Raw genomic sequence first — 27184 nt, forward strand, 5'->3', positions numbered from 1 at the left:
CGTCGCGGGCGCCCGACCTACCACCTCCTCGCATAACACGGCTTGTCGCGGTGATCATGATACCCGCACTCATTCAGCAGCCCGAACCTGCCCGGCAACTTCGCACTCGGCATGACCCTCCGCCATTTCGCCAACGCAATCATAAGATAGCTCTTGAACGCTTGATCGTACTCCCCAAACGCGATGACACCCACCTCCCTGTCCGAGCCGAACCACGCAATAGCATCAACGAGGAAATAATGAAGCGCACAACCTACCGGTTTAATCTGCATAATAGCATGGAGAGTTGCCGTGCTCTCGGTGAGGAGTGTCATGAGCACGGTCGGGGCGTGAGGAGAGCGAATCATATCGATCAAGCGGGACATGATGCAGTCGGTGTAGACGTAGTCCTGAAGGGTTTGCCCGAACGTGTAACAGAAGAATAGATCTAGGTAATCCGTTCGGATCTTTTGCTCCTGATCGAGGGCACAAACGTTATGTGGGGGAGGCGTTGACCGGAGAAGAAATTCCATGGCGGTCAAGGGTTCGCGGGTGTATAGCCAGTGGTGGTAGAGCTCCCAGGACTCGTTGGTGCACCATTCGAGATGCCCGATTTCCACGCCATCCGTGAAGCAGGCCTGAAGCACTTTCGAGGTTGAAACGGCGATGCTGTGGGGGAGGTAGTAGTCGAAGTTCTGCTTATCCGTAACGAGCTGAATGCAGACTTGTCTCCCATTGAGACTGGTTGTGTTGTTAGTGCATCGACGACGAATGCGATGATTGAATAGCTTACTCGCCGCCCGATCCCGACGGCATTGGCGTGTCTACGGCAGCTTCGGTTTGAATGCTTGGCAGTAGTGACTGGGTTGCGGGGGCGACAGGAGGCATTAGTAAGAAGTGCGTTGTATCTGATTGAGGAAGCGGTGAGCGTTGTTTGGCACGATCAAGAGACGAAGCAGGCGAAAACTTGGTCTTTATGTGAGAGACTCGCATACGTCGAATGATCAGCGTCAGAACCCCTCATTTCTTTCACCTTCACTCTACCTGTAAAAGAGTTCTTCACTTTCGATACCTGCTCTGGCAAACGCTCATGGGAGTTCGTGATCTACTCCTAGGCAACTTGTCCGTAGTTGGGGACCGCAAGATCATGTTCCCTCGAGCGCCATTTAGAACACAATCCCTCATCCGAGACTCTTCTCCATAGCAGACGTACCGCATCCATCACCATTTAAAGTCTTAATCGAAATACTCGCTCCATCCGCAGGCGGCGCCTGCCCTCTTTCGGCGCGTACGATCGGTGCGCTTTCCCGCCACAGTAGCGCCGTCTCATATTCTGTGTCCTGAGCTTAGAAATTTGGGCGGCGAAGGACCCGAGGTTTGTTGAAGAGGAGAAGATGAAGTCAGAGATCCGATAGTCGCTGACCGGCTTAGTCAGCGATATAGGCAAAACCTCGAGCACCGGCGATTTACTCTGCACCCATGCGTTACACGTATCCTTAGCCGTTACCTTCCACCTCTATATCAACCTTTGGAGGGAATGACACCTACAAGTGTCTCTATCTCCCACTTCCATATAGATCTAATCGCATCATATCTCCCGTGCCCCTGCTACGCAACACAAGTGGCTCCACTATGATGGAATAGATCAGGGTTAGTACGCGGCGGGATGGAGGCCAGAGGTGTGTAGATAGAGTAGAAAACAGACCAGCAAAGATTGGCAAGAGGGTAAATTCGGTGGCGCATGTGACATGTATTGTACACTTTGTACATTCTAACCCCCTACCTACAAGATATAGTACAAGCCGTTCTGCGTGTCTAGACCTACAAAGGCGAAAAGATGCTATGCATCAGCACGCTTAAATGGGTTTTTGATCTCGGGCAGATACTTCCATACGCCCGTCTTCTCTTCCACCTGCGGTTCAGGTTCATATGGTTCTATTCCCGCATCTTGCAGCGCCTGCCTTTCTAGCGTCTTCACCATACCATGGACCTCATCATTAACCGCATCCTCATACTCGGCAGCATTCAAGTAATGCACCGAGTCTCTCGTGGCTTTTAGCGGAAGCACGTCGTGGTAGATAGCAGCAGGCCAGTTCCCCGCAGCATACTCGGCATCCAGCGGGTCCACCCAGAGCAGTTCGACCTTCATAGAAAATGGCTGGGGGAGCTGCTTCTTGAGTTGGCGCGGGAGGACGGAGCGCGCGATGGAGTGGTCTCGAGCTTCGGCTTTTCTCTTAGCTGCGAAGGCTTTCTCTAATCGGTCGATTTCGTCGTTGTAGTCCTTGATCGTATTCACGTCGGAGGCGATCTCATCTTTGGTGCGTTCTGAGGTGGGGTTTGCGAGCTCCTGCTGCAGCAGGCGGATGTCCTCTTTCAGCCTCTCTAGCTTCGCCGATGCCCCGGCCTCGTTAGCAAGTTCCGCTTCCGCTTCCAGCTTCGCCTGCATCTTTTTAAATTGTTCAGCCTTCCGCTGGGCGTAGAGGATTTTGCTGAGCCGGACTTCATGACTGTGTTTCGCTACCTTCAGTCGTTTCTGGTCTGCCTCGTTTTGGTTCGTCTTCAGCCCGAGCTGAAAATCCAGGCTCTTGATCTGTTGCTGCAGCCATTTGGTATTGTCGCCATCCTTCTTATCCTTCGCAACGGAAGCATTCGCCAAAGCGTCGATCGCAAGCCATTTCTCGTCCATGCACTCAACGACGCGCTCCTGCTGCTCTTCGATGTTCTTCTGCATCCATTCACCCTGCTCTTCCTGCATGCGCAGCACTTCAGCCAGGTCTGCGCTTGTGTTTGCTACTTGGTCCTGGATCTTCTTGATTCTTTCCTGTGGGCTGATATTTATCCATTCGGGGTTCGTCTTGTCCCACGAGAGCTCGTGCAGCTTGCGGAACTCGCGCAGCTTGCGGAAGGCGTGGAGGCCTTGCTCGGCGGAGGGAAAGGTGATGACGCAGTGGGGTGTCCATTCGTCTGGGCGGAGGACGGGCGGCTTGGAGTGCTTGCCAATGAAGGGCAGCTGCTCGAGATGGTGGTTCTAGCGGGGTGTTAATAGATGACCGTGCTAGTGCAACTGACGCCGTACATCAAGCAGTTCCGCTAGCGAGTAGATGACCTGGTTTGTCCTGCTGTTCCTGAAGATGTAGATGATCTGCCCATGCTTCGCCTTTGCTTCGGGATCCACGACATCTCTCAGCGTGTGCGGCTTGAATGCCAATTTCTTCGTCTTCTTTCCGGGGAGGTCCTTCCAGCTCGGGTTCACAACGACTTGCAGGCCGAGGGCGGCTGGTTTGGATAGTTGGAGGACATGGTTCCTGACTTCGCGCGCGACGGCTAGCCGGTTGTGGAGAGGAATCCGCGACACATTCAGCGGCTTTGGCGGCCTCGGTGCCCTGAATTTTAATCGCGAGAGATTGCGCGGCATCGTGGCGGGAGCGCTGGCGATGCCAATGGGGCGCTCGGAGGATGGGGGTGATGGCCGCAAAAGTTCAGATGTCGGACTCTCGGCGCACGGGCCCTCTTCCGCGTGTATCTCCAATGCGGCAGCTCCACGAGCTCGCTCGTCGTTATCTACGACTCTCTACTCCTCTGCTGTATCATGATCGCTATTGATTGCCCTGTTCACGCGGAGCTTAGTTCTGATGCGCCCACAAACAGCGCCCGAATAACTTCTCGTCGACCCCGTCGCGGCGCCGCCCGATCAAGGGACCCCCGAGCGACGGATACGCAGCATGGCTAGAGATGAGCACGCTGCCGCAACGCACCAAGCCGAGCCATCGCCGCCGCCGCCGCGCGAGCGCCCGTACCTGCTGCCCTATGTACATACGTGCCTCGCAACGCATGGTATACACAGCTAATCGAGACGCATAGAACCGGAAGCTGCGGCATCTCCAGGGCATAACCATCCGCAACCTCACCCTCACCCCACTGCCCGCGAGGCCGCGCGGGAAGACGATCGATGATGAAGCGATCCCGAGCACCCTCAAGTCGCCGACAAAGGCACTAGCAATGCGGGAGAGCAGAGCATTGGCACACTCGAGATCCTCCAGCGACCTGAAGTCCGCCGAAGACGCAGCTCGACGCAGCAATGGCCATATTCGGCAGCCTTCCTCGCCTCAGAAAGCTAGTAGGCCGCCCATGCCCAAAGGACTGCGCCGTAGAAGTACAATAGAATGGTCAGGTGGAAGTCCATTGACCAGGCAGAAGAAGCTGGAGGACATTGCGGGCAGTCGCATGGCCGATACGTTCTTCACTCTGCATGTCGATGACCAGGAAGAGCCGGTGTACATCTCCGAGGTGGCAGAGAAGGCCATGAACCCCAATTTCCGCTTTTTCGACCTCGCATCGTGCGGACCGAGCGTTACGCGACTCGACAAGCTCACCGTGAGGGTCTGGGCTAGGAACGAGACCACCAAGGGCTGGCAGTATCTAATCGAGCTCAATGTCCACTTCAGGTCTCTGCAATTCATCGGAAAGGCTTTGGGGAAGTTCAAGCATCCGCTGCCAGCGAACTGCATCCTTTTCCACATGACGGATGGTATCTACACGAGCTTTACGGATATGCCGGTTGGAGAAACTCTACGATCCGATGCCCTTGCGCCTCCAAAAGCGCATCCCGACGGAAGGCTCCTTCACAGCTCATCCTACGACGCCTTGATGCGACTCAATACTCTAGATGACTGCATTCAAGACGCTTTAGCCACCCGCGACAGGTTAGCTGAGGATATTGAGTCCATTTTGAATGAAAACAAGGACGCATTTGCCACTGTCGAGCAGGTCCCGGAGGCGCAGGAACGGCTGAAGATGGTAGAGGGTGCGGTCGCCGCCGAGAAGCGCCGAGTTGACGCCGTCCGGAGGAGACGGGATGAGCTGAAGGCTAACATACAGTATCGGAAAGAGATGATGCAAAAGGGTCGCGGCCAGCAATCACAAGTAGAGACCAGTTTGATTCTCGACAGAGAGAAGCACAAGCACACAAAAGAGCTCGTGGAGAAAACGCTGGAGGACATTGCCGGTCAGCGCAGGCGGATATGCGAAGACATACAGAAGGTATATCCGATCGAACCGGTACCGGGGAAGTCGCTCCTGTTTACAATCCGAGGGCTCCCACTGCCCAATACAGAGTTCGACGACGCGAAAGAGGATGTTACGGCAGCAGCGCTGGGTTACGTCGCTCAAGTTGTCTCTCTATTGTCGCCATATCTGTCTGTCGTTCTTCCGTATCCGGTAACGGTGAACGGCTCAGCATCCACCATCGATGATCCGCTTGCGATGAGCACAACCACTCAGAATAATCCCCGGACGTACCCGCTATTCATGAAAGGCGTTGTTCGCTACCGATTTGAATACGGCGTCTTCCTCCTCAACAAGGACATCGAGATCCTTTCAAATTCGCTGGGCCTGCGTCCCGTCGACATACGGCATACGCTTCCGAATTTAAAATACCTTCTCTTCGTCGCTACAGCCGGAAAAGGCGAGCTACCTACTCGAAAAGCTGGCGGGATCAGAGGATTGCTGGGACGTGATGGGATACTGTCTCGCAAGGGAAGCATGGATAGCACGGGTACAGCAAGCAGCTCGGGAGCAACTATTCCTGAGCCGAAGATGCGAGTAGAGGGCTATTCGGATGGACCTAAGAAAGGCAATCAGTCGAAGGCGAACGGAGCTCCCATTCTCTCGAAATCCAGTATGCAGAACCAGAAGGGAAGCTTGCTATCGGGTAGTAGGCTGAGGGAAGTCGAATGAAGGGTCGTGCGGGAGCTACGCTCAAAAGAGCGCAGGTGTTCGCTCCCGAGGTCATACCCAGAAGAATATCAACTCCAAAGGGACGCCACAAATGTAGGGTAGGCGCCATCAAGTCGACAGCTGTATAGTCGCCATGGGGCAGTGGTTTCCGCGGCTTCCGAGCCCCTGATGATACTTAATGATACCCCAGCCACCTGAACAATTTGACTGACCTCTTCATCTCGTTTATCCCTTCTTTCACAAGCGATACTACAATTGTCCTAAGCTCACTAGCATCTTCCATCATGATCTGATGTTGCAGCGGTGACCGCGGCTTCCGAGAGGTTCCGGGGGCGTTAACTCCATGTCAACTCTCCGATCCGCCCCCTCGGAACTCTGGTCATTCCATGAGAACAATCGTATAGTATAAAATACCTTCATCGTATTCCACAGCTTCATCTTGAGAGTGCATGTGAACCCTCTCCTCTGCTTACTTAGCCATCGCGGCCAATCCGATCGCGGGACCGATTTCTTGGCGCCAGTCGATCCGACTCCTTTCCGCATTTGCCCAGAAATGATGACCTCCGCGCCCACCGCCTCGCACGCCTTCCATTCTCCTCTCCCACCCCAATTCTCACGCGTCAAAATGGCTCCCTCGGACGTCGAACCGTTTCCGCCGCTGAATGACAAGTTTGCGAAGAAGGAGGGGCACAAAGGCGGGAAGACGGTGCGGCGGAGAAAGAGTAGTGGATTAGGAGCGGAGCTGTTCGGGGACAATGATGTTGCTGCTTTTGCGACGTTAGGGAGTGGAGTGCTGCCCGCGACGCCTACAGAGCCGGTAAGATCTCAACTGTCTCTATACCGAGGGCGGAGGAGACTTGCCCGGAAGGTTTATGCTGATACGGTACACAGCGAGAAAAGCCCGCCCGTCGTTCCAAGCGCCGCACCATAAAACGCGCCCTCTCCAAATGGAAGCGCCTCTGCCTCCGACACACCTGGCTCATGCCGCTCATTCTCTCCCTCATAATAATCTCGCTCTACCTCATCAACCCGGTCCCCTCGAATCCCATCTCCGCCGCGCTCTTCCTCTCGTACCCGATCCCGCGCGAACCCGGCTCAGATGCTCCCATACAGTATGGCAAAGGCGCACGCGACTTCGCCTTCGTCGGCTTCTACATCATCGTGCTGTCCTTCACGCGCGAGTTCCTCATGCAGCGCATGATTCGGCCCATCGCAATACACTACGGTATCAAGTCGCGCGCCAAGCAAAGCCGCTTCATGGAGCAGTTCTACACGGCGATATACTTTGCTATCTTTGGGCCCTTTGGGCTGTGGGTCATGCGCGGGACGCCTGTGTGGTATTTCAATACGACGGGCATGTATGAGGAGTTCCCCCATAAGACGCACGAGGGCGTGTTCAAGGCATACTATCTGCTGCAGGCGAGCTACTGGGCGCAGCAGATGATTGTCCTGCTGCTGATGCTGGAGAAGCCGCGTAAGGATTTCAAGGAGTTGGTCGCGCATCATTTCATTACCCTGAGTCTGATTTGGCTGAGCTATCGGTTCCATTTCACGTATATGGGGCTGGCGGTTTATGTTACGCATGACATATCGGATTTCTTCCTCGCGGTAGGTTTATTTGCTGCTTCAGAGATGGGGAACGGTAGTGCTAATGCATCTCAGACCTCCAAAATCTTCAACTACCTCGACACCTCCTTCGTCGGTCCCTACTTCTTCATCTTCATGTGCGTCTGGGGCTACCTGCGCCACTATCTCAACCTCAAGATCCTCTACTCGATCCTCACCGATTTCTCCACTGTCGGTCCCTTCGAGCTCAACTGGGAAACCCAACAGTACAAATGCCGGCTTGCTCAGGCCATCTCCTTCTCCCTCCTTGCCGCTCTGCAAGCGGTCAATCTTTTCTGGTGGTTTCTAATTTGCCGGATTGCATACCGGTTTATGGTGGAAAATATAGTGGAGGATGAAAGGAGCGAGTACGAGGAGAGTGACGTGGAGGAGGAGATCGAGGGCGAGAAGAAGGAGAGGAAGAGCATGAATGGAAAGGCGAATGGGACCGCGAATGGAAATGTGAATGGGGTGCCGGTGACGCCGGAGAGGGTGATTAAGGCCGAAGAGCAGGGGACCATCGCGTCGAGGGTGAGGGAGAGGAAGAAGAATCATAAGTAAATGCAGCTTTGGGGGGTAATGAGCGCGTGCGCCTAGGCCAATGGCTTTGGGCGCCCGAAGGGTGTGTATCTGGATGTTGCATACGGCTTTTGGTGTTTTTGACATTATACTCTTTTAGCACTTCCTTTCTCTTCTTCTCTCGTTCTCACCACCATTGGCTTCTATGAAGTCGGACGGGCCTTGTATGGATAGTTCACTCGCTTCTTCTTGGAAAGACGAGCTTTCTCTTCTTTTCTTATCTTGTCTTCTCTTCTTTCTTTTTTTGTTTCATTCTGTTCTTTAGCCTTCTAAGGTTCTTTAGCTTTCGCTTCTTCTTTAGCCTGCCTTCGTTTCTGTAGGGTGGGGGTTTAGATATGTATATTTAATCTTGAGGAGTGGAGTGTATCATGCTGCTGATGGACCTGTTCGATGGTGTCAGTAAGTGGGAAATGAGATATGAGATATAGGGGAAGTCTTATCTAATACTTTCTTAGGTGAGGATGATCTCTGGGGCTGCACCTCCCTTCCGAAGAGGGGGTGCCTACCTGCACTTGCCGACTACCTAAAGACTAAACACGGGATATCCCACTTTGTGGTTTTTCTCTCTTCTCTCTCTGTGCGAACGTTTCTTCTGCGCATGGCGAAGCTAGGAGTGCCTCAAGCCTTGCACGCACCCCTATATCGCAACATACTCTAGGCTTCAGCAGGGATGTGATCCGAGCTGTTCCTCTCCGGACAAATGTTTCCTCGTGGGCAGCGTCAGGAAGGGCGCTGGTAACACCGCGACGGACAGGACATAAATGGGCGGCCGAAACGTCAAACTACCTCTGTTGTGCTGGGAAGTCTGTCCCTCCAGCTGCTCTGCTCGCCTGTCTCGTCCGTTCGCTTGCACTCGAGCTCTCAAGCACCGATCGTGGGTTCTCCAACTTATGATCTATTCTAGATTGCACCACTAGCTGACTGGATTATCAGGCACCTCTGGTTGGGCTAAAGAGTCTAACCCCAGTGACTCTACCAGTCTACGTTGTCCTTTCACTCGCACAAGAGCTCCCAAGAGCCAATTAAGGACTCTCCGGCATCCGACCCATTCCAGATCGCACCACTAGTCAGCGCATCAATGGCGATCTCTCTCGACGTGGAGGCGCATCTGGCTTGGCATTCAAAAGGAGTGGCTAACGCGCACTCGGTGAGCTGTTTTCACGTGCACGTGATTCAGCCTTCTCTATCGTGGCGTCGACCATGGCTGTTAAGATGCCAATGGCGACTTGCGAATATTCTTGACGCCTGATCTTCTCGCCTATGTTTTCCGTTTAACGTAGCTTCCAGGTCCTTCGTCACGCGAGGCATCGTTCTCGAGCTCAGCTCGCATCACGCCAGGTTCTTGGGCTTGCATCGTCTGACACATATCTACCCTCTATGCGATCCATGGCTGGACCCTAACTCTGGTCAACTATCTTTCCGGCCTGTTTGTTTACGGCTATCAAACTTTTCGGGTTTGCTCATTCAGAAGTGTGACAGCTTTAGTAATGGTAGCGGTTCGTCCACGTCCAAGAAGCGAAGGTGAACGATGGCAAACGCATACGTTGCGAGATTAGAAGAGGGAATCGAAAATGATGAAGGTGAGAGCCGGATTATAATGAAATTAGCACAGACAGACGAGTTGGTTGACATACAAATGGCACTGGAAGAGCTACAAGAAAAGGAAAGCAAAGAGAGCAAACCCCGAATCTCCTAAGAGAACAAGAGAATCTCGGGCATTGGAAAAACAAATAAAGGCATTGGAAGAAATGAAGAGGGCATTGGAAGTGGAACAGAGGCTTCGCCAGCTTGAGGAATCATTGTCGCCCGATGTTTCCACAGACACGTATCCCGATGTGGCTCGTCTCGCAGAAGAGCCGCAGCCTGCTACAGCGAGCAAATGTCCCCTTTTCGGCAACCGATTACAGTCAATCCGCGATCACGTCGAGGCAATCCTTGCTAAGGACGAAGTGGACGATTTTGGCTTGCACTGTGCAACCTTCACAGCTGATTGGGAGCCAGACCGGTTTCTTCAAGGGCATTATCCAGCTTCCTAACCCAACCCTAACCTAAACCTTATACCCTTATCTGACTCTTAGGAAGAGTCGGAAACTAAGTCAGAGCATGACTACATACGGACCGGCGTAATGGCCAGGGGATTTGGGGAGTTGAACGATGCTTTAGGTGTTGTTCTGAGGACCGCACGGGCATGCAGTTGTCCAAAGAGAGCTCTGAGTGGTAGCCCGAACAGTCAGTTATCGAGGCCTCGAAAATCGTCACTGTGATCGATTGTTCAAAACTGCTTTCCTGAGTATGGAAGGCGAGCCGCAGAAGTTGAGTTTAGTGTTAAGAAGACTTGCGGGCCTGGATCAACCCGTGACAGCGAGAGTGTTAGAAGATTGCCGGGTCTGAACTGGGGCGAAATATCGGTGTTACAGTGACGTCAAAGGCGCGTCAATGGCGAGCGGGTGATGACTGGGGGTTGACTCATGATAATCGAGTTCGCAGCTGTCGACGCGGACACCTACTTATATTCAATGGCCACTGCCTCTCTTGAATGGACGCTAGCGCCGACAGCCGGCACGAGGAACTGCTCTCATATTATGTCAACAATCTTGGGACGAATACGGTTGAACCAGTTGTACTCGCGATCCAGCCGATCTTCCCAAGCCTCATTGCTCTCGCCTCTTTCTCGCTTAACTGTTGTCTTGAACGTCCCAATCCTCACGAAGCTGTCCCCGCTCGTACTTCGCACGATGAGGCCCTTGGACCACCACAACCGGTCCGTGCGTTTCGTGGAGAGTTCCAGGAAAGCAGCACTGTTCTCGGCTCTCTCTTCCTCAGTCTCATCTACCGCGTCGTACGTCATATCCGTGTAGAAGACATTTCCGAAGCCCTTTCCGTTCTACGCCATGCCGCCAGCCTTGCCTCGCCAGATTCCGAAGGGGCTCTTCTCAAGCATAAGATATGCAGCGTTGATCTTGCCTCTGACAGTCAAGTGACCGGAACCGGTGAGTAGCGCGCCGTAAGGATCTGCCGGGTTTGCGAGCTGGAGATTAATGTGCAAAACTCGCGGCTCAACTTCATCCGTCTCATCTGGAGAGGGAAAGGATACAGGCCAATTTATGGATATCCATGACCAGAAAGGTCCTTGCCAGGACGTGGGGCGGGGATAAGTTTCGTCTTCGGAGTATCGCACCTTCCAATAGAGGGCCCGAGAGAAGGTGGAGCGCCACAGCCCAGCACAGTATTCATCGCCGAAGATATGCCCATATCGAGCCGCAATTCCTGAGATGGCCATTATGCGGTCTGTGGAGAAAGTGAGGCGTCTGTAGCTGTATACCCCGACGAGATGATACCAATTCTCCATGGCCTCTTCGAAATCCGTGCCGATGATACTTCCCTGCGGTTGCTGCGCGCCAATGAACTGCGTTTGGAGCACCGCTACATCATCTAGGTTGTCTTGCCTGGAGCCGTGTTCTTCGGGCTTCACGCGCCAACCGTCGGGCACGCCTCGGGGATTGTGTTGGCAAATGAAGCGGGATTGTCGGGTGCCAAATTCGTACGTTCGAGGAGAAAGGAGACGTTCTTGGAGGGACCAGCCGCGCGTGTCTAGAGGCTCCGGCTCAATCTTGGTCCGGAAAAGAGTGATAGCACCCTCCGAAAAGTAACGTCCCTTAAATGGAAGTTGAAATACTTGGTCAAGAAGCTGAGTCGAAATTCTCTCCGCCAGAAATCCTTCTTGAACGCTTTGTGCACGTGAGGCGGCTATCGTTATAACAGAGTTCCGGTATACATTTGGCATTTGCGCAATCTCCACCGCTTTATCCTGCGGATCGTCCTGCACGATGCAAAAGGCGTCGACCCATAAGAGCCGGAAAAGAAGGTTATGGCAAACGACTATCGCGTCTCTGAGCGTCTGGGACAGTGCGTCCCACGGAATGTCGCTCATCCAAGTGTCCAGCTGGTCGCAGGTAGATTTCATTCTCTGGTCACCTCCCCAACAGTAGCTGAGCGCAATGTACGGCTCCACCGGCATTTCAGCCGTGCTTCGAAGTCGAATCTTGAACGAGTTGTTGCTGCCGCAAATCTCTAGAAGCCTCGTCGGCATGTAATCCTGCGCCGGAAGGGGACAGATCGAGTGCATTTTCTTCCCTCTTCTTTCACCGTAGAGGCATTCATTCAGATGTACTTTCATCCTTTGGAAAGTCTGCTGAGACCCGGCGTCCCGCTCCATGGGACGAGTAGAGATCATTCTTCCTGCAGGATTGTCCCGCCTCGCATAGACGCTGAACCCGTTCCTCGTCCGGTATGCTACGCGTTTCTTGCTGACATCCCACAATGCGAAGAACTTGATCTCCATAGAATCGAAGAAAAAGCATGCTAGCCTTAGTCTCATCAACGCAATCGTCCCCGTGCCGCTGTTTTCGATCACGTGTCGTAACGTTTGCGACTGGTCTGGGGGCGGCAGCGTGTTCTCAAAACGGATTAACGCCTCTCTAACTGCCCACTGCACCGTCCTCTCATCGACCACTTCTTCATCAGCTACATGCTCCTGAATTTCAGTTAGAGCTCCTCCGCTGACAAGGCCGGGGTCTTGATCGGAGGCCGTAGATTCTCGCTGCATCTTTCGATGAATCCCCGATCGGTAGATCCATTCTTCCTCGAGAAGCCAAGTAGCAAACGCACAATTATCAGAAGATGCCTCTCTGATATCCGGGATGGAAATGTCGAAGTGGAAGAAGTTTTTTTTCTTCGCCGCCGTTCTCACCTAGCCTGACCTTGGTGTCATCGATGACCAACTTTCGGCAGTGCTCGCAGGAGTGAGCTTCAAGGTGGATTGGAGCCATAATTGAAGCGAAGAGACCATCATGGCCGCTACTGATGTACTGTAAGAAGGCTTCTGCAGGTTCCAAGTTCCCATCGCGTCGAAATTAGGCTGCGATATGACCATGCCATATCGAGGATAGCGGCTTGGCGCAAATCATTTCCAAGGCTGTGTCATCTCCCCCTCATTGTCCGAATCTACCATCAAACTCGAAAAGCTCTCAAAGACATCACTATGTCCAAATCACGTCCATTTCCAGCCGTCACCGGGGGTTGTTTCTGCGGTCTCGTCCGCTATCGTCTTGAGACCGCCCCGCTATTTTGCCATGCTTGCCACTGCGCGGACTGCCACAAGTCCTCCGGATCTGTCTTCGCCTGCTTCGCGACCATCGAAGCTGACCGTGTAACTTCTATCGGCTCCATGCCTCCCAAGTTCGCCACCACTGTCCGGAGGGATGGCGTCGCCAGGCACAACGCTTTCTGCCCCAAATGCGGGACCCAACTGTGGGGGAATGGTGACTGGAGCCCCGCCACTATCGATATCAGAGTGGGCTCACTCGATATTCCGGGGCTCATGGAACCTGATCTCCATGAGTTCATCGAGAGTAAGGTTGATTGGGTGATCCTTCCTGAAGGAGCGAAGACGTGTAAGGGCGGGTATGAGATAAAAGACTACTGGCCGAAGAGCAGTCTCAAGAGGCTTGATGCTGCTATGTCGAGATACGAGGAAAGATTGAAGCTGAGCAAAGCGGCTGCGAGTGGAGCTGGGGAAGATGAAGATGAGAAAGAGGCGGACAAGACGCCGACTGCGCAATCGCCGGAAGAGAAAGAAGATGACGAGGAGTTTGAGAAGAGGTATCAAGTGACTGAAAAGGCACTGCAAGAGCGATTGGAGAAGTTGAGTTTGAAGTTGAATGAGCAGGAAGTGGCGTAGCAAGGCGATCTTGGCTCTACTCAACTGGCGAATAGCAAGGAATCCTGGAGAGACGGAAAATAGCTCAAACGCACGATCCGCACAGCGCAGAACCCTTTCGGTCACTATAAGTATAGAAGCATCCTAGGTACGACTCTGGCCAGTCTTGATCGCACTATTCATCGTAGGGTGCCCAGCGGGCACCTCGTACCGTGGCACAACTCAGTAAAGGATGTTGAGAGGAATTATAGGAAGGGTGAGCGGTGGGACACGATTAAGGGATGTTGGAGACAGTGAGAGCTTCCTAAGACATGGAGAGTGGGAAGTACCAGCAGATTACAAATACAAAACTGCGTGTATTTCTAAGCGACTACCACGAACTTCACAGTCCCCAGATGTAGAATGATTCGCATTAGCCTTTAATGCTAAAGCAGCAGAACGACTGAAAAGTATGAGCACGAAGTTCTTTGGGGCAGAAGGCTAGCATATTCTTTTCAGGCTCGTAATGTCTGGTCCCGAATTTTAGTCACTCCCGGAGCGAGCTGCGGTCAGAGAGCGCCTCAAATACGCGAACGCGAGCAAATTTTCTATCTGCTCCTCGTGAATCCGCACGCGTTGAACGAAACACAAATACGGCTCAGGATGCCCTTGCTAGGAACATGCATCCCAATATTAAGCGGGGCGGCTGCATGATGTCATACGATCCCACGAAAGCACCGTGACTTCATATTCGTCCCTTGATCAGTCCCTGATCAACGCATGGACAACAATGGAACGCTTCACAGCTCTTGTAATTTCCTTACTTTTCAGTACAACCGGTGCAAAACTGCAACGTAATAATTTTTCACCGAGCACTCGCAACATACATGCATCTTCGATCTACCAGACGACGGGTAATGTAACTCCAGTTGCCGGACCTAGTCTAAGCCCCTGTTTCTCTTCGACCTCCGGTTTTCTCCTCGCTGGACCTAACGCGTCGGTTACTTATGACTTCGGACAGCTCGTGGCAGGCCGCCCTACCATCAATATCAAATCCTCGTCATGTCAGGGCACGCAGTGCTCAGATTATGGTCTTCCGTCATTCAACTGCACAGGGGATTGCCACGGCCTGAGGCTGGGCTACACAGAGTCCCCATTATTCATTGACGACTGGGGAGGTATGGACTGGACTACTTGGTACACATTCCCTGATGGCCCATTATACCTCCCTTTGGATCAGCTGGGAAAATATACCATCCCGGGCAAGTGGGCTAGAGGCAGTTTTCGATATCTCACCCTTTCGTTAGGGCCAGAGTCTTCAAAAGATACATCTGTCTCATTCGAACTCTACAGTCTCCACTTCACAGCCGCGCCAAACATCAAAGACGAAGACCTCGGCTCCTACACAGGCTACTTCACGAGCTCCGATGAGCTCCTCAACCAGATCTGGAATGCCGGCGTATACACCATCCAACTCAACACCATGTCTGCCAACACCTCGCTCAACATATCCTACTTCCTCCTCGGCAATGGCTGGGCAAATGATGCGACATCGACCAGTCTATCCTCCAGCGACGTCTTCATAGCCGACGGCGCAAAGCGCAATCGTAATCCTTGGTCCGCCGACTTCAGCATCTTCTTCCGCTCCGCCCTCGTCTCGCAGAACTTCGAGAACATGCGCGCGTCGCGAAACGGTATCCAGGCGAACTTTATCCTTCAGGATCGTAATCGCTCTAGTGAAACTTACGGGTATTTCCCGTATGCTGGGTCGCCACTTGGAGACGCATTTCGAGATATTGGAGCGCTTGGGTTTCCCCTATATAGCTCGGACACGTATCAGTGCTGGGCTATGCTGTCGTTGATGGAATACTTCATATCGACGGGAGATTATGAATGGGCAGAGACGTACTGGCCTCAACTCGTCCTAGGTATCAATGCCACATTCCCCTTTCTTGACCCGGATACGGGCCTCTTCAACGGGACACGGACGGTAGACTGGGGCCGGGATGGGCAAGGAGGCCAGAACATTGCTTTAAACGCCCTATATTATCATACCCTCACGACGGCCGCCAGGCTTGCTCCACGCTTTTCCGATGTTGGTAACGGAGCGGATCCCGCACTCTGGCTCAGCATCGCCAATCGCATCAAACAATCCGCCAATTCCCTCCTCTGGGACGAAGAAGCCGGTTTATTCAGAGACAACATCACTTCTGCAGGCGCTCTCGTCTACCCCCAAGATGGCAACGCCCTCGCAATCCGCTACAACCTCACTCTCTCGCCCGCCCAATCTCTCCGCATCGCCGAGGCTCTATCCCGCCGCTGGACTTCCTACGGCGCTCCCTCCGCCGAACTACGTGGCTACATATCTCCCTTTGCCACCTCCCACGAGCTCCTAGCTCAATTTGCCGCCCGTCCAGGCGACGCAGATCCGGCTCTGCACCTCCTGCGCACGCAGTGGGGCTACATGCTGCGCGCTTTCAGTAACGAGACCTGCGTAGAGGGTTACGCGGATGATGGAAGCCTCGGCTACGGATTCTACGGCGATGCGCCGGCCTTCATCTCGCTAGCTCATGCATTTAGTACGGGGCCGACGTATGCGTTACATGCGTACGTGGCTGGCCTAAGGGTTATCAAGGGTTTGGACTTTGAAGAGGATGAAAGGGATTGGGCCTGGATGCCAGCAGTCAACGACGCTGGGGTGGACTGGGTAAGGGGCGGGTTTGTGGCACCCGGTGGCAGGACGTTTGATGTAGAGTGGAGGGTTGATAGGGAAGCGGATGTGTTCTGGGGATGTGTGATAGCACCGGCTGGGGAGGTAGGCGTCGTGTATGTGCCTATGGTGCAACGAGGTGACGGAGGCCTGCAGAAACTACTTGTTAATGGGACGGTTATGCCGGATACGGCCGTGGACGAGAGCGGTATGTATTACCGAATTGAGCGAGTGCCGGGTGGGAGAACGGAGGTCGAGACAGTGATCTCTCCTTATTAGTGGGTGAGAAATACTATCATTGCGTTGCTCGCTCACATAATTCGCTTCCCCAGGCCTCACAGTCTTAACGTAGCAGATAAAAGTAGAAGAGCCTAGGAAGTTTTCAGGCCAAACAACCAATACCTTCACGCCTTGTTTTGTCCGGGGAATCGATACCACAGTTTTCCAGCGTCCGTCAGCTGCAGAATTGGAAGGTAAATGTCCTGCATAACCCAATTGATATATCCAAGCTAATTGAATGAGGCAGAGTGTCCCGTTGAACGTTAATGGCTTCATCCCTGATAAATGCGTCCACCACGAACATACGCGCAAGACCTAGCCGTGTGTGCCCCTGAAAGCATACCGTTAGACCTATCAAGGTCAGTATTGCGCCCATTCATGAGGGTGGAGAGTAGTCTTCCTGCCTCGAGTAAACAGGCATCTTGTAATCCCCTCTCCACCCAATTAACAGGATGGTGGCTCAACCCCTGGGCGAGGTGCTGAAGACAAGTCGCACCCGCCTATAACAATTCGACTAAATCGATCACTCAGTCCTAATTGTTAAGTCTTGCACACGTGAATGGATCATCTCTTGACTCGGTACCGAGGCCCGTTTCAACAGCTGCGAAGTGCTAGCGTATTTAGATCAAAGATATTCCCCTTCCATGCTGCTATAAGCGTAACAGCCTCGACCTTCGCCTCAATCCAGCCTTACTCAAATACCCTCTATCCTTTACACCTCAACTCAGTTCCCCACAGTCAGCAACCACCCACCATGGCTCCTCCAAAGCCCCAACCCCAGCCCTCAACGTAAGCCTCCCCCTTCCTCCCATCTCATCCTAACCTCTACTAACACCCTAACTAGATCCCCCCGCAAACTCCTCATCCGCGTCCGCCACCCCCTAAACGACCTCAACCCTATCGCCCGCCCAACCTACAAAGAATACCTCATCCACTCCACCACGCTCACCACCTCATCCAAGCACTTCCAGCGCCTCTGCTCCACGCCGCACACCGGCCCCGCCCACCAAGCCATCGTGCTCAACCAGGCCACAACCCTCGAATTCGAAGTCTACATCCGCTGGCTACACAATCGCGACCTCGTAACGCCGCCGCCCACGGGCGCCACTGCGCCAGAGCAAAACGCCCGCGCCGAGTACGACCAGCTACTTCGGTGCTACGACCTCGGGCACGCGCTCGAAGACACGCGCTTCATGAACGCCATCATGACGCAACTCGTTACGCTTCTGCGCTCCGGCTCCTATCCTGTCCAACTGATCGCCGTCCTCACGCTCTCCCGTGTGCAGCACTTCTTCACCGCGTACCCCATCGTCTCGCCGATTCAGAAGTTCGTCGTGCGGGCAGCGGCGCGATTCGCGAATACCGGGGAGATCGAGGCGATGATAGGAGAGGGGTACCCCGTGGAATTTAAGAATGGGTTGGTTGTTGCGTTGGAGGAGATGAGGGGGAGGGATGTTAGGGAGGGCGGGGTGGGGAGTGCAGCGGAGGACTTCTCGGGAGAGGGCTGTTGGTGGCATTATGAGCATGAGGAGGGGGAGGTGTGTCCGGCTGTGGGGAGGTAGGGGTGAGGAGGGTAACGGCAATGGTTGTGTTTATGGGAAATGGCATGACATGGCTTGAGTTTTGGTGTGATGAAAGCTTATGGTGAACTGAATGGGTCGGAGACTAGACTAAGTTTCTAAGGTGGGTAAGAACTTTTTGCCATTCCGGCTTTTGGTATTCGGGGTAGATATATCCATCAGGGCTTGAGAAATGTATAGAGTAGCGCTAGGTGAATGTGCAAAAACCCACTCAAGGCTCACCTGGCCAGACCTCATCTGCAATCTGCCTCACCAGCGCAAGTTTCTTCTTCATCCCCTCAATATCAATCAGATTCCCCTCGGCATGACTCGCAAACCCACACTGCGGACTAACTCCCATCCTCTTCAGCGCCTCCTCCCTCGTCTCACCCCCACCCTTCGCCACAATATCCGCAGCCTGCCAAATCCTCTCCTTCATCTTCTCCTTATCTTCCATCTCAGGGAACTTACTCGTGATGACCCCCAAAATCACGTTCTTATTTTTGGGCAGGTCTGCCAGGGGTTCGAAGCCTCCCGCGCGGGGAGTGTCGTACTCGAGGTAGTATGTGTGCATGTTGAGCGTGGTGAAGAGCTTGGTAGCGATGCGGTCGTAGCCGCCTTCGCTGAAGTGGCGTGAATTGACGAAGTTTCCACGGCAGAGGTGGACGCCCACGTGCATGTCAGAGGGGATTTTGCTGATGCAGTCGTTGTAGAGGGCGATGTAGTTGTCGAGAGTCTCGTCGACCGTGACGGTATTGGCGGGGTCTTTTTTCCAGCCCTCGATCATCTTTTCGGAGCAGAAGTCTATATCGTTAGATCAGCCCTATACACTTTTTGCAATAATATGCGGGCTCTTACACGCTAGATTCGGGTCATCGAATTGTACATTCCTCAGCCCAGCCTTGTACAGGATATCAAGCTCGATTTGGTACGCCTTAGCGACATCGGCGAAGTACTCCTTATCGTTCTTATACACGTCCTTCGGATACGCCTTGCCATCTACATACCGCAGATGATACCTACATCGCTATAAGCATTCGATACAATCACGCTTCAGAAATACTCACCAATTCGGCGCAGCCAACGTCAACTTGATATCGCCCCACCGCTCCTTTGGCAGAATCCCTTTCAAATACTCCACCTGATCCACATACGTGCTCTCTCCCGTATGCCTAATCTTCCCCACACAATACACGCTCTCTCCAGGTTTATGCCCCGTCTCCATAAACGCGGCAATATCCGGGACATACATCCTGAACGTGTCAATCGGCGGGTTCTGCACCTCCTCCATGCCTTCCAGCGTGGGCCAGAAAGTGCCCCAGAACATGTGGCGCCGGTATTCGCCATCGCTGATGCTGCGGAAACCGAGGTCGATCTGCGTCTGCACGATGTCGTTGATGGCCTTGTCTTCGAGGGGCTTGAGCTCGGCGGTGGATTTGTGCTCTTTGTAGCGCGCGTCGAGGAGGTATTGGGGGCGCTTGAGGGAGCCGAGGTGCTCAGCGCGGAAAGGCGGGTTGCGGTGCAGGGGGAAGGACATTTTGGCTGGTATCTTTCGGGATGGGAAGGGCTTCGCAGAGAAGAACTAGAAGCAGAATTACGATTGCAGGAAGCCCGCCTTTTCAACATTAGAAGAATACTCCACCAGGCCTTCTCCACACTCAAACTCACCGATTCGACCGGCTCAATATATCCCGCAGCTTGGCCATCGTCCATCGTTCAATCCTTCCCGTGCACCCTCCCGTGCCCGCTCGCCGCGGGCCATCTTGCCCCAATCCTCGCACCACCTACTCAATTGGTCGCACACCCGCATTATCACACCATCCAGCCCTTCGGCAATCCCCTCACCCAGGGTTCTTCGCTCAGCGCTCGTAAAGCGTGCCCATAAAAGCTCCCCCAGCCTTGCTGCCCCTCATTACCCCGCCAAAAGTGACGTATTCGACGTATCGGCGGAATCCTTCTGCATAGCTCCAGGGAGCGGGTTTAGCGCCGGAAGCGTCTCCGACCTCGGGCACTGGAACAAGGGGGTTTTTCTTGGATGAAGAAGATGGAGAAACGACGAGGAAGGAGGGGCGAGGAGCGAGGAACGATTAGACGTGCTTATTATAAGCGCAATGGTGAGCACCGTCGTGGTTTTGCTTAGTCGCGGGGCGTCAGGCACCCCGCGCGAGCATAGACCCCTTGCTCTAGATGGGGCTACGCTATCCCTAATGGTATTGGTTTGCAGCTCGTGCTCACGTGCTTGCCTGTTCACTCGTTGCCCGAGCGCAGGCGTGTCATCATCACCGCTGCGTTTCGTGACTAGGAATGAGCAACTATGAACCTAGAGGATAACTATAAAGCATCACAAACAGTTCGACAAATCAAAAGTTAGAGAATGGAGTGAATTGGCGTCCTAAGTAGGCGAAGCCCAAACAAGAGGCAATTTCTGAGCATTTTCTACCCATTGGTCCACCAGTCCAGAACGATTACATGTCTGCGGCATGTATTAAAAAGTGAGAGGATAAATAGAAGAATATCCAGAAAATTTCCTAGATCCTACCAGATCGCTCAATCCACGAGAAGAAAGTGAGTGACCACAAAAGAGCCATATGCAAAGCACGGCATGGTAATCGCCCAGAGAAGGAATGATATGCAAGAAGGCAGTCGCCAATTTCGCGACTCCTTGAGCTGAAGAGGGGCGGCGTCGAAGTATTAGAGTTGGAAATGCTGTGATTATGGAACCGTGCAATCGTGGACAAGGTTCATCAATCGGTACCCTTTGATCTGTGCCAGACTTGGATCACGGATCATGCCATATCAGAGCGCTCCCCTGCCTCAATGGTCCAATCCCGGCCGACGTAGATGGCGGTGTCGTCCACTGAGTCCTTGGTGCGATGTGTTCCGATAGGGCTGGTAGGGCTCTCGGGTTCCTTGCCGTTGTGGGAGTAGCAAGCGGTGGACATGCTACCGCTTTTCTCGCCTTCTGTGGAGGCGGCCTGGCTGCTGCGGTAGAACTGGTCCCTGAGGAGTCGCTGATGAGCGTCCGCGCCGCGGAAGCCGACGTTCGCATCGGACGCGACCAGGCCGGCCCAGATGGCGGAGAGGGGCAAGAAGATGCATATGACTGTGATGCCCTGCGAACCGAGCTCGGGGATGGTGTCGTAGAATTGGAGGCTTGTGAAGATCGCTGGGCTAGGTCAGTACAGACTGCGAGAATGTAATCTTGTGAGACGTACCTGGAATGATCATGGTCTGGCAACCCATAATGAAGATGACCTGCATCGGTCCAAACTGATTCATCTTCAGCTTCCTGCGCTGGATCAAGGCGTAGCCCAGCTTGAATGTGAAGACACAGCAGTAGAACCAAATAGCCACGGCCTGAGTGATGTTCATGTCCGTTATGAGCTTGTGGTATGGTTCCATGCCCTCGTCCTTCATCGTCTGGATGTTGCTAATGGTCTGGACAGCGAACCGATAACCGAGTGCAACCAAGGCCACCAGAGTGGTGGCACCCATGATGAGCAGGCGATGGACTGGTTTGGCGGTGACGCACACGACCCAAACTTGAAGGCTCAATGAGACAAAGATGCAGATGACGAGTAGAGTCAGGATGGTGTTAGAAGCAATCGTGTTGGCTCGGTCTGAGGCAGTAATGCGGCTGTAGTCGGCAGAAACCACAGTGTAAGGATCGAACCACTCGCCAGTGAGCCAGATACATTGGAGGAGAGAACGAATGGTGTTCAGGATAAGGCACAGGGCGTTCATGATGAAGATGGAGGACTTCCTCTTCTCGCGCTTCGTCAGCAGGATGAGAACGAGAAGCAGAACAAGAGACGCTCCGATCTGCGTAGCCCAATTGATGGCGATCCGAAAGCCGTATAGGCGAAGGTAGTTGAGGTCGCCCATGGAGGCTTGGAACTCAGTGCCGTCGGGGTAGAGCAGCGTGAAGGTCTGCGTCCATGCATCAAAGTCTGGAGGAAGACTCGTGGTCGCAGGGGAACCTCCGGAAGTTGTGGTCGCCATGGCGTACGGTGGTCGCGTTTTCCGTAGAGTCGAGAGTAGTGGTGATCCTCGAGAGGAGGAAAGGAGGGTGTAAGTGGGGTGTTTTCCAGATCGGCTGAGTGGTCGAACAAAGAAGCCGGTCAGATAGAATCAGAAGGTACTAAGACAGGCGATTCTGTAGATGGGGAGAAAGTCGAGAGAGGAGTGAGGAAGTGGTAAGCTGAGGAGGAAGAGAAGAAGTTGGAGCAGCCCACAGCGATAGAAAAGTACAGAGTGCGGGAGACGCATACAATATCTAGGCGTACAATACCTCTTATGCGTGGGCAACCGCGAGAACAGATTGTGGGTTTAGGAAAAGGCCCACGTGCGGAACAATGCTAACGGAAGAAGCCATCGGTAGGCCGGCGGGGTCTGGGCAGATTCATCACCTCACCGACTCTGCTTCACCAGGTTTTGGGACGGAGGCGAGCTTATGACGCGTTCAAACCTCTTGATATTGTTCCTGCGACACCCTTTTCTCGGCAGGGAGCGCATCGTCACCTCTGCTCTCCTCGGACGGATGCCGTCAAGCAAGCCATTTTGCTCCTGTCTTGAAATCATTTGCGAGAACTCCAAGAGTGGCCTTCATAATACCGAAGGAGAGGCTGCTTTCAGACTAGAGAAGTCGTGGTGATGGCTTAGCGGAGGGTCCTTAGTATTGTTCTCCAGCCTCATTGTCTATGCTCTGAGACCCATTGGGCCGTGGACTAGAGCCGAGAAAGCCACGCGCAGCAGGGTATAGCCGACAGTAGATGGAATAGTCTAGATTCCGCGATGAGGGTGAATGCCTCAAAAGGGCGGGGAAGCGTTTGTGGTGAAGGAGGTTGTGGTTAAGGATGCCAAGGGTGCTGGATGTCAACGTCGACAGTCCAAGCTCGTGCTAGCGCTATGCACGGACCAACACTTCGTATTCTTACTCGTGACAGCGCGTCGAGTTCAGTCCAAGCCTGCGCCACGACGCGTCAACCAAAGCAAAATGGGTTGGTCATTCGTCAGGCAAGGCAATAATGGTGAGCGGAGGGGTAAGTTCTCCCTCGGTGGACAGCATCTTCAGCTTTTCTTGCTCCAATCCGACTCGAATCTGGTCGCCGTTCCGACCGTGTCAACGGATAAGCGTCCTCAGGTGGTGGGCATCGTCAGTATGTCATCGTCCCCTGACTCTCGACTCCGGATGTCTGACTGAATTGCAGGCGTGGGAGCATGGAGCGTGAAGCTTGAGGCTGTGAGAGGCAGCTTTAAAGTAACGCCGCACAATCCCCGATCGGACGCTACCATCGATCCACCAACTGAAGAGTACATCCTAAGAGCGAAAGAAGACGAACATACCGAGATTGTCTTTCTCCGCGAGGGCGATAGAATTTGCTCGCCAGGAGCCGTTGGTGGGCTCGTTCTAACCTGGGACAGCCCCCAAGTCCAAGTCAACTCATCCGTGACTGGAGAGGGAGAGATTCCTGAATCTGAAGACCAACAAGAAGCAGACGAGCCTGCTGACGTCGCTAAACCTGAAAACCCCGAGGAGACCGAAGATGAAGAGGACCTTGACCGGACTCTAGTGCCCGGTGTCCTCGCGCCGTCCAAGTCGCAGCTCTCTCGTTCTACGCCTTTGCCGTCAGGTTCACGTACCGAAGTCGTTCAGGAGACCCCAGCAGCTAATCGTACCATCAATGCACCGACCGAATACTCTGGCGCGGTAGCCGGCAGGGGCGACTCCGACGTCGTCGAGAACACGCCTCCCCTAGATGAGACAGCTGCGGCCGATGCTGCAGAAGCGTTCTCTACCACTCCAACGAAGCTAGTCGAATCCGAGAGTCACCGAAACAAGGCAGGTGACTACGCTAGAAACCCCGACGGCCTCCTTGAGTCCAAGCAAAATGGTGCTTTGGAGGAAACTATGGACGTCGAAATGAGCAACGGCGATGACGACCCACCCGTTCGACCAGTCCGCCATCCCAAGATAAAAATACCCGCGAGGACCGCCAAGCGCGCAAGTCCAGCAGAAGACGAGACCGAATCCAACACCTCAAACCGTTCGGGCAAGCGCAGGAAAATCGACGCGGAAGGTCTACAAGACACGATCGCCGTCCACACACCTGTTAAAAAGACTGTCAGAAAAACTGCGCAGAAGGGCAAGAAGCGACTCTCTGATGTGCAGCAAGAAGAGACACCCCCTAGGTCCCAGCGCGACTCCCAGCGTTCAGTTGCAGCAGAAGGCGAGTACGATGGCCCCAAGCCACGAGTCGCATTCAGCAACTCCGCCATCCAGCCAAATGGCTCGCACATGAAGTTCCTCAAGAAGCATGGCGGCGTGGGCGTCGAGTCGGTCACGGACGACTGCAATATCCTCTGGTATGTACATCCTCCCCTGCTCTCCCCGCCACACTCTCCCTCGCACTCCCTAACGCTAAACCCACCACAGCGTCAAAGACGGCCCGCTCGCCAAAACAATGAAACTCCTCCAATCTATCGCCCTCGGCATTCCCATTGTCTGCGACAAATGGCTCATCGACTCCGCCAAAGCAGGTCATTTCCTCCCGCTGCGCCCCTACATCCCGTCCGCCCCCGCCCAAGAAAAAGAATGGAACTTCTCCATAGCGCAAATCTGGAACCAGCCCCAAAACACCCTCTTCCAGCGCTACATCATCTACTTCACGCCCGCGCTCAAGGGCACCTACGCGCAATTCGCCGAGATCGAGGAAGTCTGCAAGGCGGTCGGCGCGCGACGCGTGGTGGTGGGGAAGAAGGCGGCGGGCGGCAAGGAGGTCGATGCGCAGGATACTATTCTTCTGGCGAAAGAGGACGGGGATGAGGATGCGGTGGCGCTGGTAGAGAGCGGCAAGACGTGCTTCAGCAAGGATTTCCTGACGAATAGCATACTGAGGGGCGCTGTCGATCTAGAGAGCGACGAGTTCAAGATTAAGGCTGGGCCTACTGCGAGCGAGCAGCCGAAGAGGAAGGGTCGGCCGAGGAAGAGCTGAACGGCACGGGCGCGTGTGGTGAAGAGATGGGAGATCTTTCGGCGGCGGGGGAGAATTGCGCGGTGGCTACGGCTATGATGAACCAACATGAATATCTCAACGACTCCGCTTCGGCCGAATATTACGACGTTAAGGAAAGGACAAGAGCATTGGTGCATGGACTAGGGGGCAGCATAGCGTGGGCTACGGGAAGCATTGCGTGGGCATCTGGTTTCCGTCTTTTCCTTCATGTATATTCTTTGAGCATTTCGCCTGACGGTTCTATAACCAAGCATCTTCTTCCAACTTCACACTCTGCCTAGCATCTCATGGATCACTCGATAGCAGTATCAAATGCGCTGAAGTGCTTCATGGATGTATATTCACACGAGAATAAGAAAATGAAATCATTTATATCCCAACCCATATCCGGCCCAAAAAAAACGCCATTCCATGCTTCCTCCCCAATCATCTAATCGTAACTCATCTTCTCCTTCCCGCCAAAAGACCCCAACACCCCCATACTGCCGCCCCTACTCCGTCCCTTCTTCCCCCAAACCTCCATCCCCCAATCAAACATCTGCCACACCCACCCACCAGCTACCATAACCCCACTAATGACATTCACCAGCCTGATAACCAGGGGAAAGAAACCACCCCATTCCTCCGCGACCGTCAGCATAATGGGCTCGATGTCAAACTTGACAAAGATGCCCGGGACGTGGTTCTCAGGTATTTCGTGGGATTGTGATGTTACGGCGTATTGATTTGTTTTGATGGCGTGTGGACTATAGAAGACGGATTTCGCGGGGTGCCGCGTGGGGTCGCGGTTTACGGATTCGAGGAGCGGGAGGAGGCTGGCGTCGTCAGTGTAGATGGTGGGTACGATAGAGAGGTAGTATTGGTATTTGTAGAAGTGGGAGGGCGTTGTGGTGATGGTATTGTCGAGGGGGTTAGTTAGGCTGGGATAGTAGGGGCCGAAGGAGAGTTCGGTGATTTGGTGGGAGAAGTTGAATGCTGTTTATGTCGTCAGCCTCTGATCGTTCATCATGCCCCTGAACCAAGCCGTCCAGCTCGTGGGAGGGTAGTGGACGATAGAGGAGATACGTACCCGAGTGATCCAAATGCTCCCCAAACTCCATATACCCGTGCCCGCGCGCCGTAATATGGAAATCCCCCTGCACCTTATTTCCATCCAAACTCCCAAAAATGCGACAGCTGTCCGGCGCACCCTTGACCTTCGGCGTCTTCGGGAACTTCTTCTTCTTCCTCGCCGCACCGAGCTGATCATGCACATCCCAGAGCTCCTCCCAACCGGGCAATCCATCATCCCCAACCCCCAACGTATGAATCTCCTTGCCCTTACCCCACTGGCTCCAGCTCGTCGGATCCTTCCTGAGCATTTCGCCAGCTAGGGTCCGGTCGCCCGCGGCGTCTTGCATATTAATGTGCAGGTCGCTGCAGCGCATCGCGACCACGATGTCGATGTTGATTTGCATGTCGTGCGAGATGCCCTTTTCGACTGAGAAGGTTTGCGTCGTGGTGCCGGTGAACCAGCGCACGATTTCGGACCAGGACAGGTAGATGCATGTTAGGATGAGGACGACGGTCCAGGAGGAGGAGTCGCGGCCGCGGGTGAGGTATGTCTTTTTAGTTTTGGCTGGAGAGCGAGGGTCAGCGGCGGTGGAGAGAGGACGCGCAAGCTTCCACAGCCTTTGAGAATTGCGATATGGCTGCCCTCGTGCAACACAATTGGCCTCGGGAAAACTTGACCCTTGAAGTGAGAAAGGTATTACTTACGAAAAGCATCAAAGCTCGACAATCCGCCTTTCGAAGCTCCAAACGCATCGTCGTCGAGGCCATGGTCGGCGAAACCGTTCATTCTGCTACGGATTGGTGCGTCGCGCAGATAGGGCACTGCAGGCCCGGTGCGACTCGAGCAGCAGGGCAAGGAAAGAGTGGAGGGGTAAAGTAAGGGAGCGACGGTTGCGGATGTCGTGCAGTGCTCTGTCGAAAGGACACCTCTAAGTTTCAGCCCTAGCGCTGGCGCACGGACCCACCGCGG

At 53.9% G+C, this 27184-nt stretch overlaps 12 protein-coding genes across 12 annotated transcripts; 6 read left to right on the forward strand and 6 right to left on the reverse strand.

Annotated features, from left to right (window-relative positions):
* Window positions 1-17: 17 nt before the first annotated feature.
* BU26DRAFT_603606 (uncharacterized protein) lies at window positions 18-867 on the reverse strand (the record flags this gene model as incomplete). The annotated part of the gene is made up of 2 exons (XM_033835443.1): window positions 18-720; window positions 773-867. 2 exons carry the CDS (start codon window positions 865-867, stop codon window positions 18-20), a joined length of 798 nt encoding a protein of 265 aa, XP_033686144.1.
* Window positions 868-1712: 845 nt separating this feature from the next.
* On the reverse strand, window positions 1713-3411 carry BU26DRAFT_481637 (uncharacterized protein). The gene is made up of 2 exons (XM_033825743.1): window positions 3056-3411; window positions 1713-3007 (listed from the first exon to the last, which is right to left on the reverse strand). Exons 1-2 carry the CDS (start codon window positions 3392-3394, stop codon window positions 1820-1822), a joined length of 1527 nt encoding a protein of 508 aa, XP_033686145.1. The 5' UTR covers window positions 3395-3411; the 3' UTR covers window positions 1713-1819.
* A 290-nt stretch (window positions 3412-3701) lies between these two features.
* On the forward strand, window positions 3702-5715 carry BU26DRAFT_423234 (uncharacterized protein; the record flags this gene model as incomplete). Its single annotated transcript, XM_033823498.1, has 2 exons — window positions 3702-3788; window positions 3841-5715. 2 exons carry the CDS (start codon window positions 3702-3704, stop codon window positions 5713-5715), a joined length of 1962 nt encoding a protein of 653 aa, XP_033686146.1.
* Window positions 5716-6340: 625 nt separating this feature from the next.
* On the forward strand, window positions 6341-7881 carry BU26DRAFT_563087 (longevity assurance proteins LAG1/LAC1; the record flags this gene model as incomplete). The annotated part of the gene is made up of 3 exons (XM_033833117.1): window positions 6341-6532; window positions 6607-7323; window positions 7378-7881. 3 exons carry the CDS (start codon window positions 6341-6343, stop codon window positions 7879-7881), a joined length of 1413 nt encoding a protein of 470 aa, XP_033686147.1.
* A 2889-nt stretch (window positions 7882-10770) lies between these two features.
* BU26DRAFT_276702 (HET-domain-containing protein) lies at window positions 10771-12723 on the reverse strand. Its single transcript, XM_033821465.1, has one exon. The coding sequence runs from the start codon at window positions 12503-12505 to the stop codon at window positions 10784-10786; it is 1722 nt and encodes a 573-aa protein (XP_033686148.1). The 5' UTR covers window positions 12506-12723; the 3' UTR covers window positions 10771-10783.
* Window positions 12724-12857: 134 nt separating this feature from the next.
* Window positions 12858-14008, forward strand: BU26DRAFT_517865 (uncharacterized protein). Its single transcript, XM_033828679.1, has one exon. It carries the CDS (start codon window positions 12941-12943, stop codon window positions 13637-13639), a length of 699 nt encoding a protein of 232 aa, XP_033686149.1. The 5' UTR covers window positions 12858-12940; the 3' UTR covers window positions 13640-14008.
* Window positions 14009-14092: 84 nt separating this feature from the next.
* On the forward strand, window positions 14093-16656 carry BU26DRAFT_517866 (glycoside hydrolase family 78 protein). Its single transcript, XM_033828680.1, has one exon. It carries the CDS (start codon window positions 14388-14390, stop codon window positions 16584-16586), a length of 2199 nt encoding a protein of 732 aa, XP_033686150.1. The 5' UTR covers window positions 14093-14387; the 3' UTR covers window positions 16587-16656.
* A 684-nt stretch (window positions 16657-17340) lies between these two features.
* On the forward strand, window positions 17341-18148 carry BU26DRAFT_603614 (uncharacterized protein; the record flags this gene model as incomplete). Its single annotated transcript, XM_033835444.1, has 2 exons — window positions 17341-17375; window positions 17431-18148. 2 exons carry the CDS (start codon window positions 17341-17343, stop codon window positions 18146-18148), a joined length of 753 nt encoding a protein of 250 aa, XP_033686151.1.
* Window positions 18149-18192: 44 nt separating this feature from the next.
* BU26DRAFT_276802 (5-methyltetrahydropteroyltriglutamate-homocysteine methyltransferase) lies at window positions 18193-19896 on the reverse strand. Its single transcript, XM_033821466.1, has 4 exons — window positions 19814-19896; window positions 19213-19760; window positions 19004-19164; window positions 18193-18949 (listed from the first exon to the last, which is right to left on the reverse strand). The coding sequence occupies exons 2-4, from the start codon at window positions 19680-19682 to the stop codon at window positions 18378-18380; spliced, it is 1203 nt and encodes a 400-aa protein (XP_033686152.1). The 5' UTR covers window positions 19683-19760; window positions 19814-19896; the 3' UTR covers window positions 18193-18377.
* Window positions 19897-20931: 1035 nt separating this feature from the next.
* Window positions 20932-22147, reverse strand: BU26DRAFT_423763 (uncharacterized protein; the record flags this gene model as incomplete). The annotated part of the gene is made up of 2 exons (XM_033823530.1): window positions 20932-21311; window positions 21361-22147. The coding sequence occupies 2 exons, from the start codon at window positions 22145-22147 to the stop codon at window positions 20932-20934; spliced, it is 1167 nt and encodes a 388-aa protein (XP_033686153.1).
* Window positions 22148-22808: 661 nt separating this feature from the next.
* On the forward strand, window positions 22809-25517 carry BU26DRAFT_592226 (uncharacterized protein). The gene is made up of 3 exons (XM_033834830.1): window positions 22809-23304; window positions 23356-24511; window positions 24582-25517. Exons 1-3 carry the CDS (start codon window positions 22950-22952, stop codon window positions 25138-25140), a joined length of 2070 nt encoding a protein of 689 aa, XP_033686154.1. The 5' UTR covers window positions 22809-22949; the 3' UTR covers window positions 25141-25517.
* Window positions 25359-27009, reverse strand: BU26DRAFT_517869 (DUF1692-domain-containing protein). The gene is made up of 2 exons (XM_033828681.1): window positions 26231-27009; window positions 25359-26136 (listed from the first exon to the last, which is right to left on the reverse strand). Exons 1-2 carry the CDS (start codon window positions 26616-26618, stop codon window positions 25592-25594), a joined length of 933 nt encoding a protein of 310 aa, XP_033686155.1. The 5' UTR covers window positions 26619-27009; the 3' UTR covers window positions 25359-25591.
* Window positions 27010-27184: the final 175 nt, after the last annotated feature.

This window comes from Trematosphaeria pertusa, assembly GCF_010094035.1.
Source record: "Trematosphaeria pertusa strain CBS 122368 unplaced genomic scaffold BU26scaffold_5, whole genome shotgun sequence".
NCBI classification, from domain to species: domain Eukaryota; kingdom Fungi; phylum Ascomycota; class Dothideomycetes; order Pleosporales; family Trematosphaeriaceae; genus Trematosphaeria; species Trematosphaeria pertusa.

Bases quoted from the DNA above. Each gene is read 5' to 3' on its own strand.
- BU26DRAFT_481637 (XM_033825743.1), bottom strand. From the start codon at position 3,394: ATGCCGCGCAATCTCTCGCGATTAAAATTCAGGGCACCGAGGCCGCCA. The intron at 3,008-3,055 runs GTACGGCGTCAG...ACACCCCGCTAG, and splicing joins CGCTAGCGGAACTGCTTGAT to AACCACCATCTCGAGCAGCT.
- BU26DRAFT_276702 (XM_033821465.1), bottom strand. From the start codon at position 12,505: ATGCAGCGAGAATCTACGGCCTCCGATCAAGACCCCGGCCTTGTCAGC.
- BU26DRAFT_517865 (XM_033828679.1), top strand. From the start codon at position 12,941: ATGTCCAAATCACGTCCATTTCCAGCCGTCACCGGGGGTTGTTTCTGC.
- BU26DRAFT_517866 (XM_033828680.1), top strand. From the start codon at position 14,388: ATGGAACGCTTCACAGCTCTTGTAATTTCCTTACTTTTCAGTACAACC.
- BU26DRAFT_276802 (XM_033821466.1), bottom strand. From the start codon at position 19,682: ATGTCCTTCCCCCTGCACCGCAACCCGCCTTTCCGCGCTGAGCACCTC. The intron at 19,165-19,212 runs GTGAGTATTTCT...ATAGCGATGTAG, and splicing joins ACGTTGGCTGCGCCGAATTG to GTATCATCTGCGGTATGTAG. The intron at 18,950-19,003 runs GTAAGAGCCCGC...CTAACGATATAG, and splicing joins CGATGACCCGAATCTAGCGT to ACTTCTGCTCCGAAAAGATG.
- BU26DRAFT_592226 (XM_033834830.1), top strand. From the start codon at position 22,950: ATGCCTCAAAAGGGCGGGGAAGCGTTTGTGGTGAAGGAGGTTGTGGTT. The intron at 23,305-23,355 runs GTATGTCATCGT...ACTGAATTGCAG, and splicing joins TCAGGTGGTGGGCATCGTCA to GCGTGGGAGCATGGAGCGTG. The intron at 24,512-24,581 runs GTATGTACATCC...AACCCACCACAG, and splicing joins GACGACTGCAATATCCTCTG to CGTCAAAGACGGCCCGCTCG.
- BU26DRAFT_517869 (XM_033828681.1), bottom strand. From the start codon at position 26,618: ATGCAAATCAACATCGACATCGTGGTCGCGATGCGCTGCAGCGACCTG. The intron at 26,137-26,230 runs GTACGTATCTCC...CGACATAAACAG, and splicing joins GGAGCATTTGGATCACTCGG to CATTCAACTTCTCCCACCAA.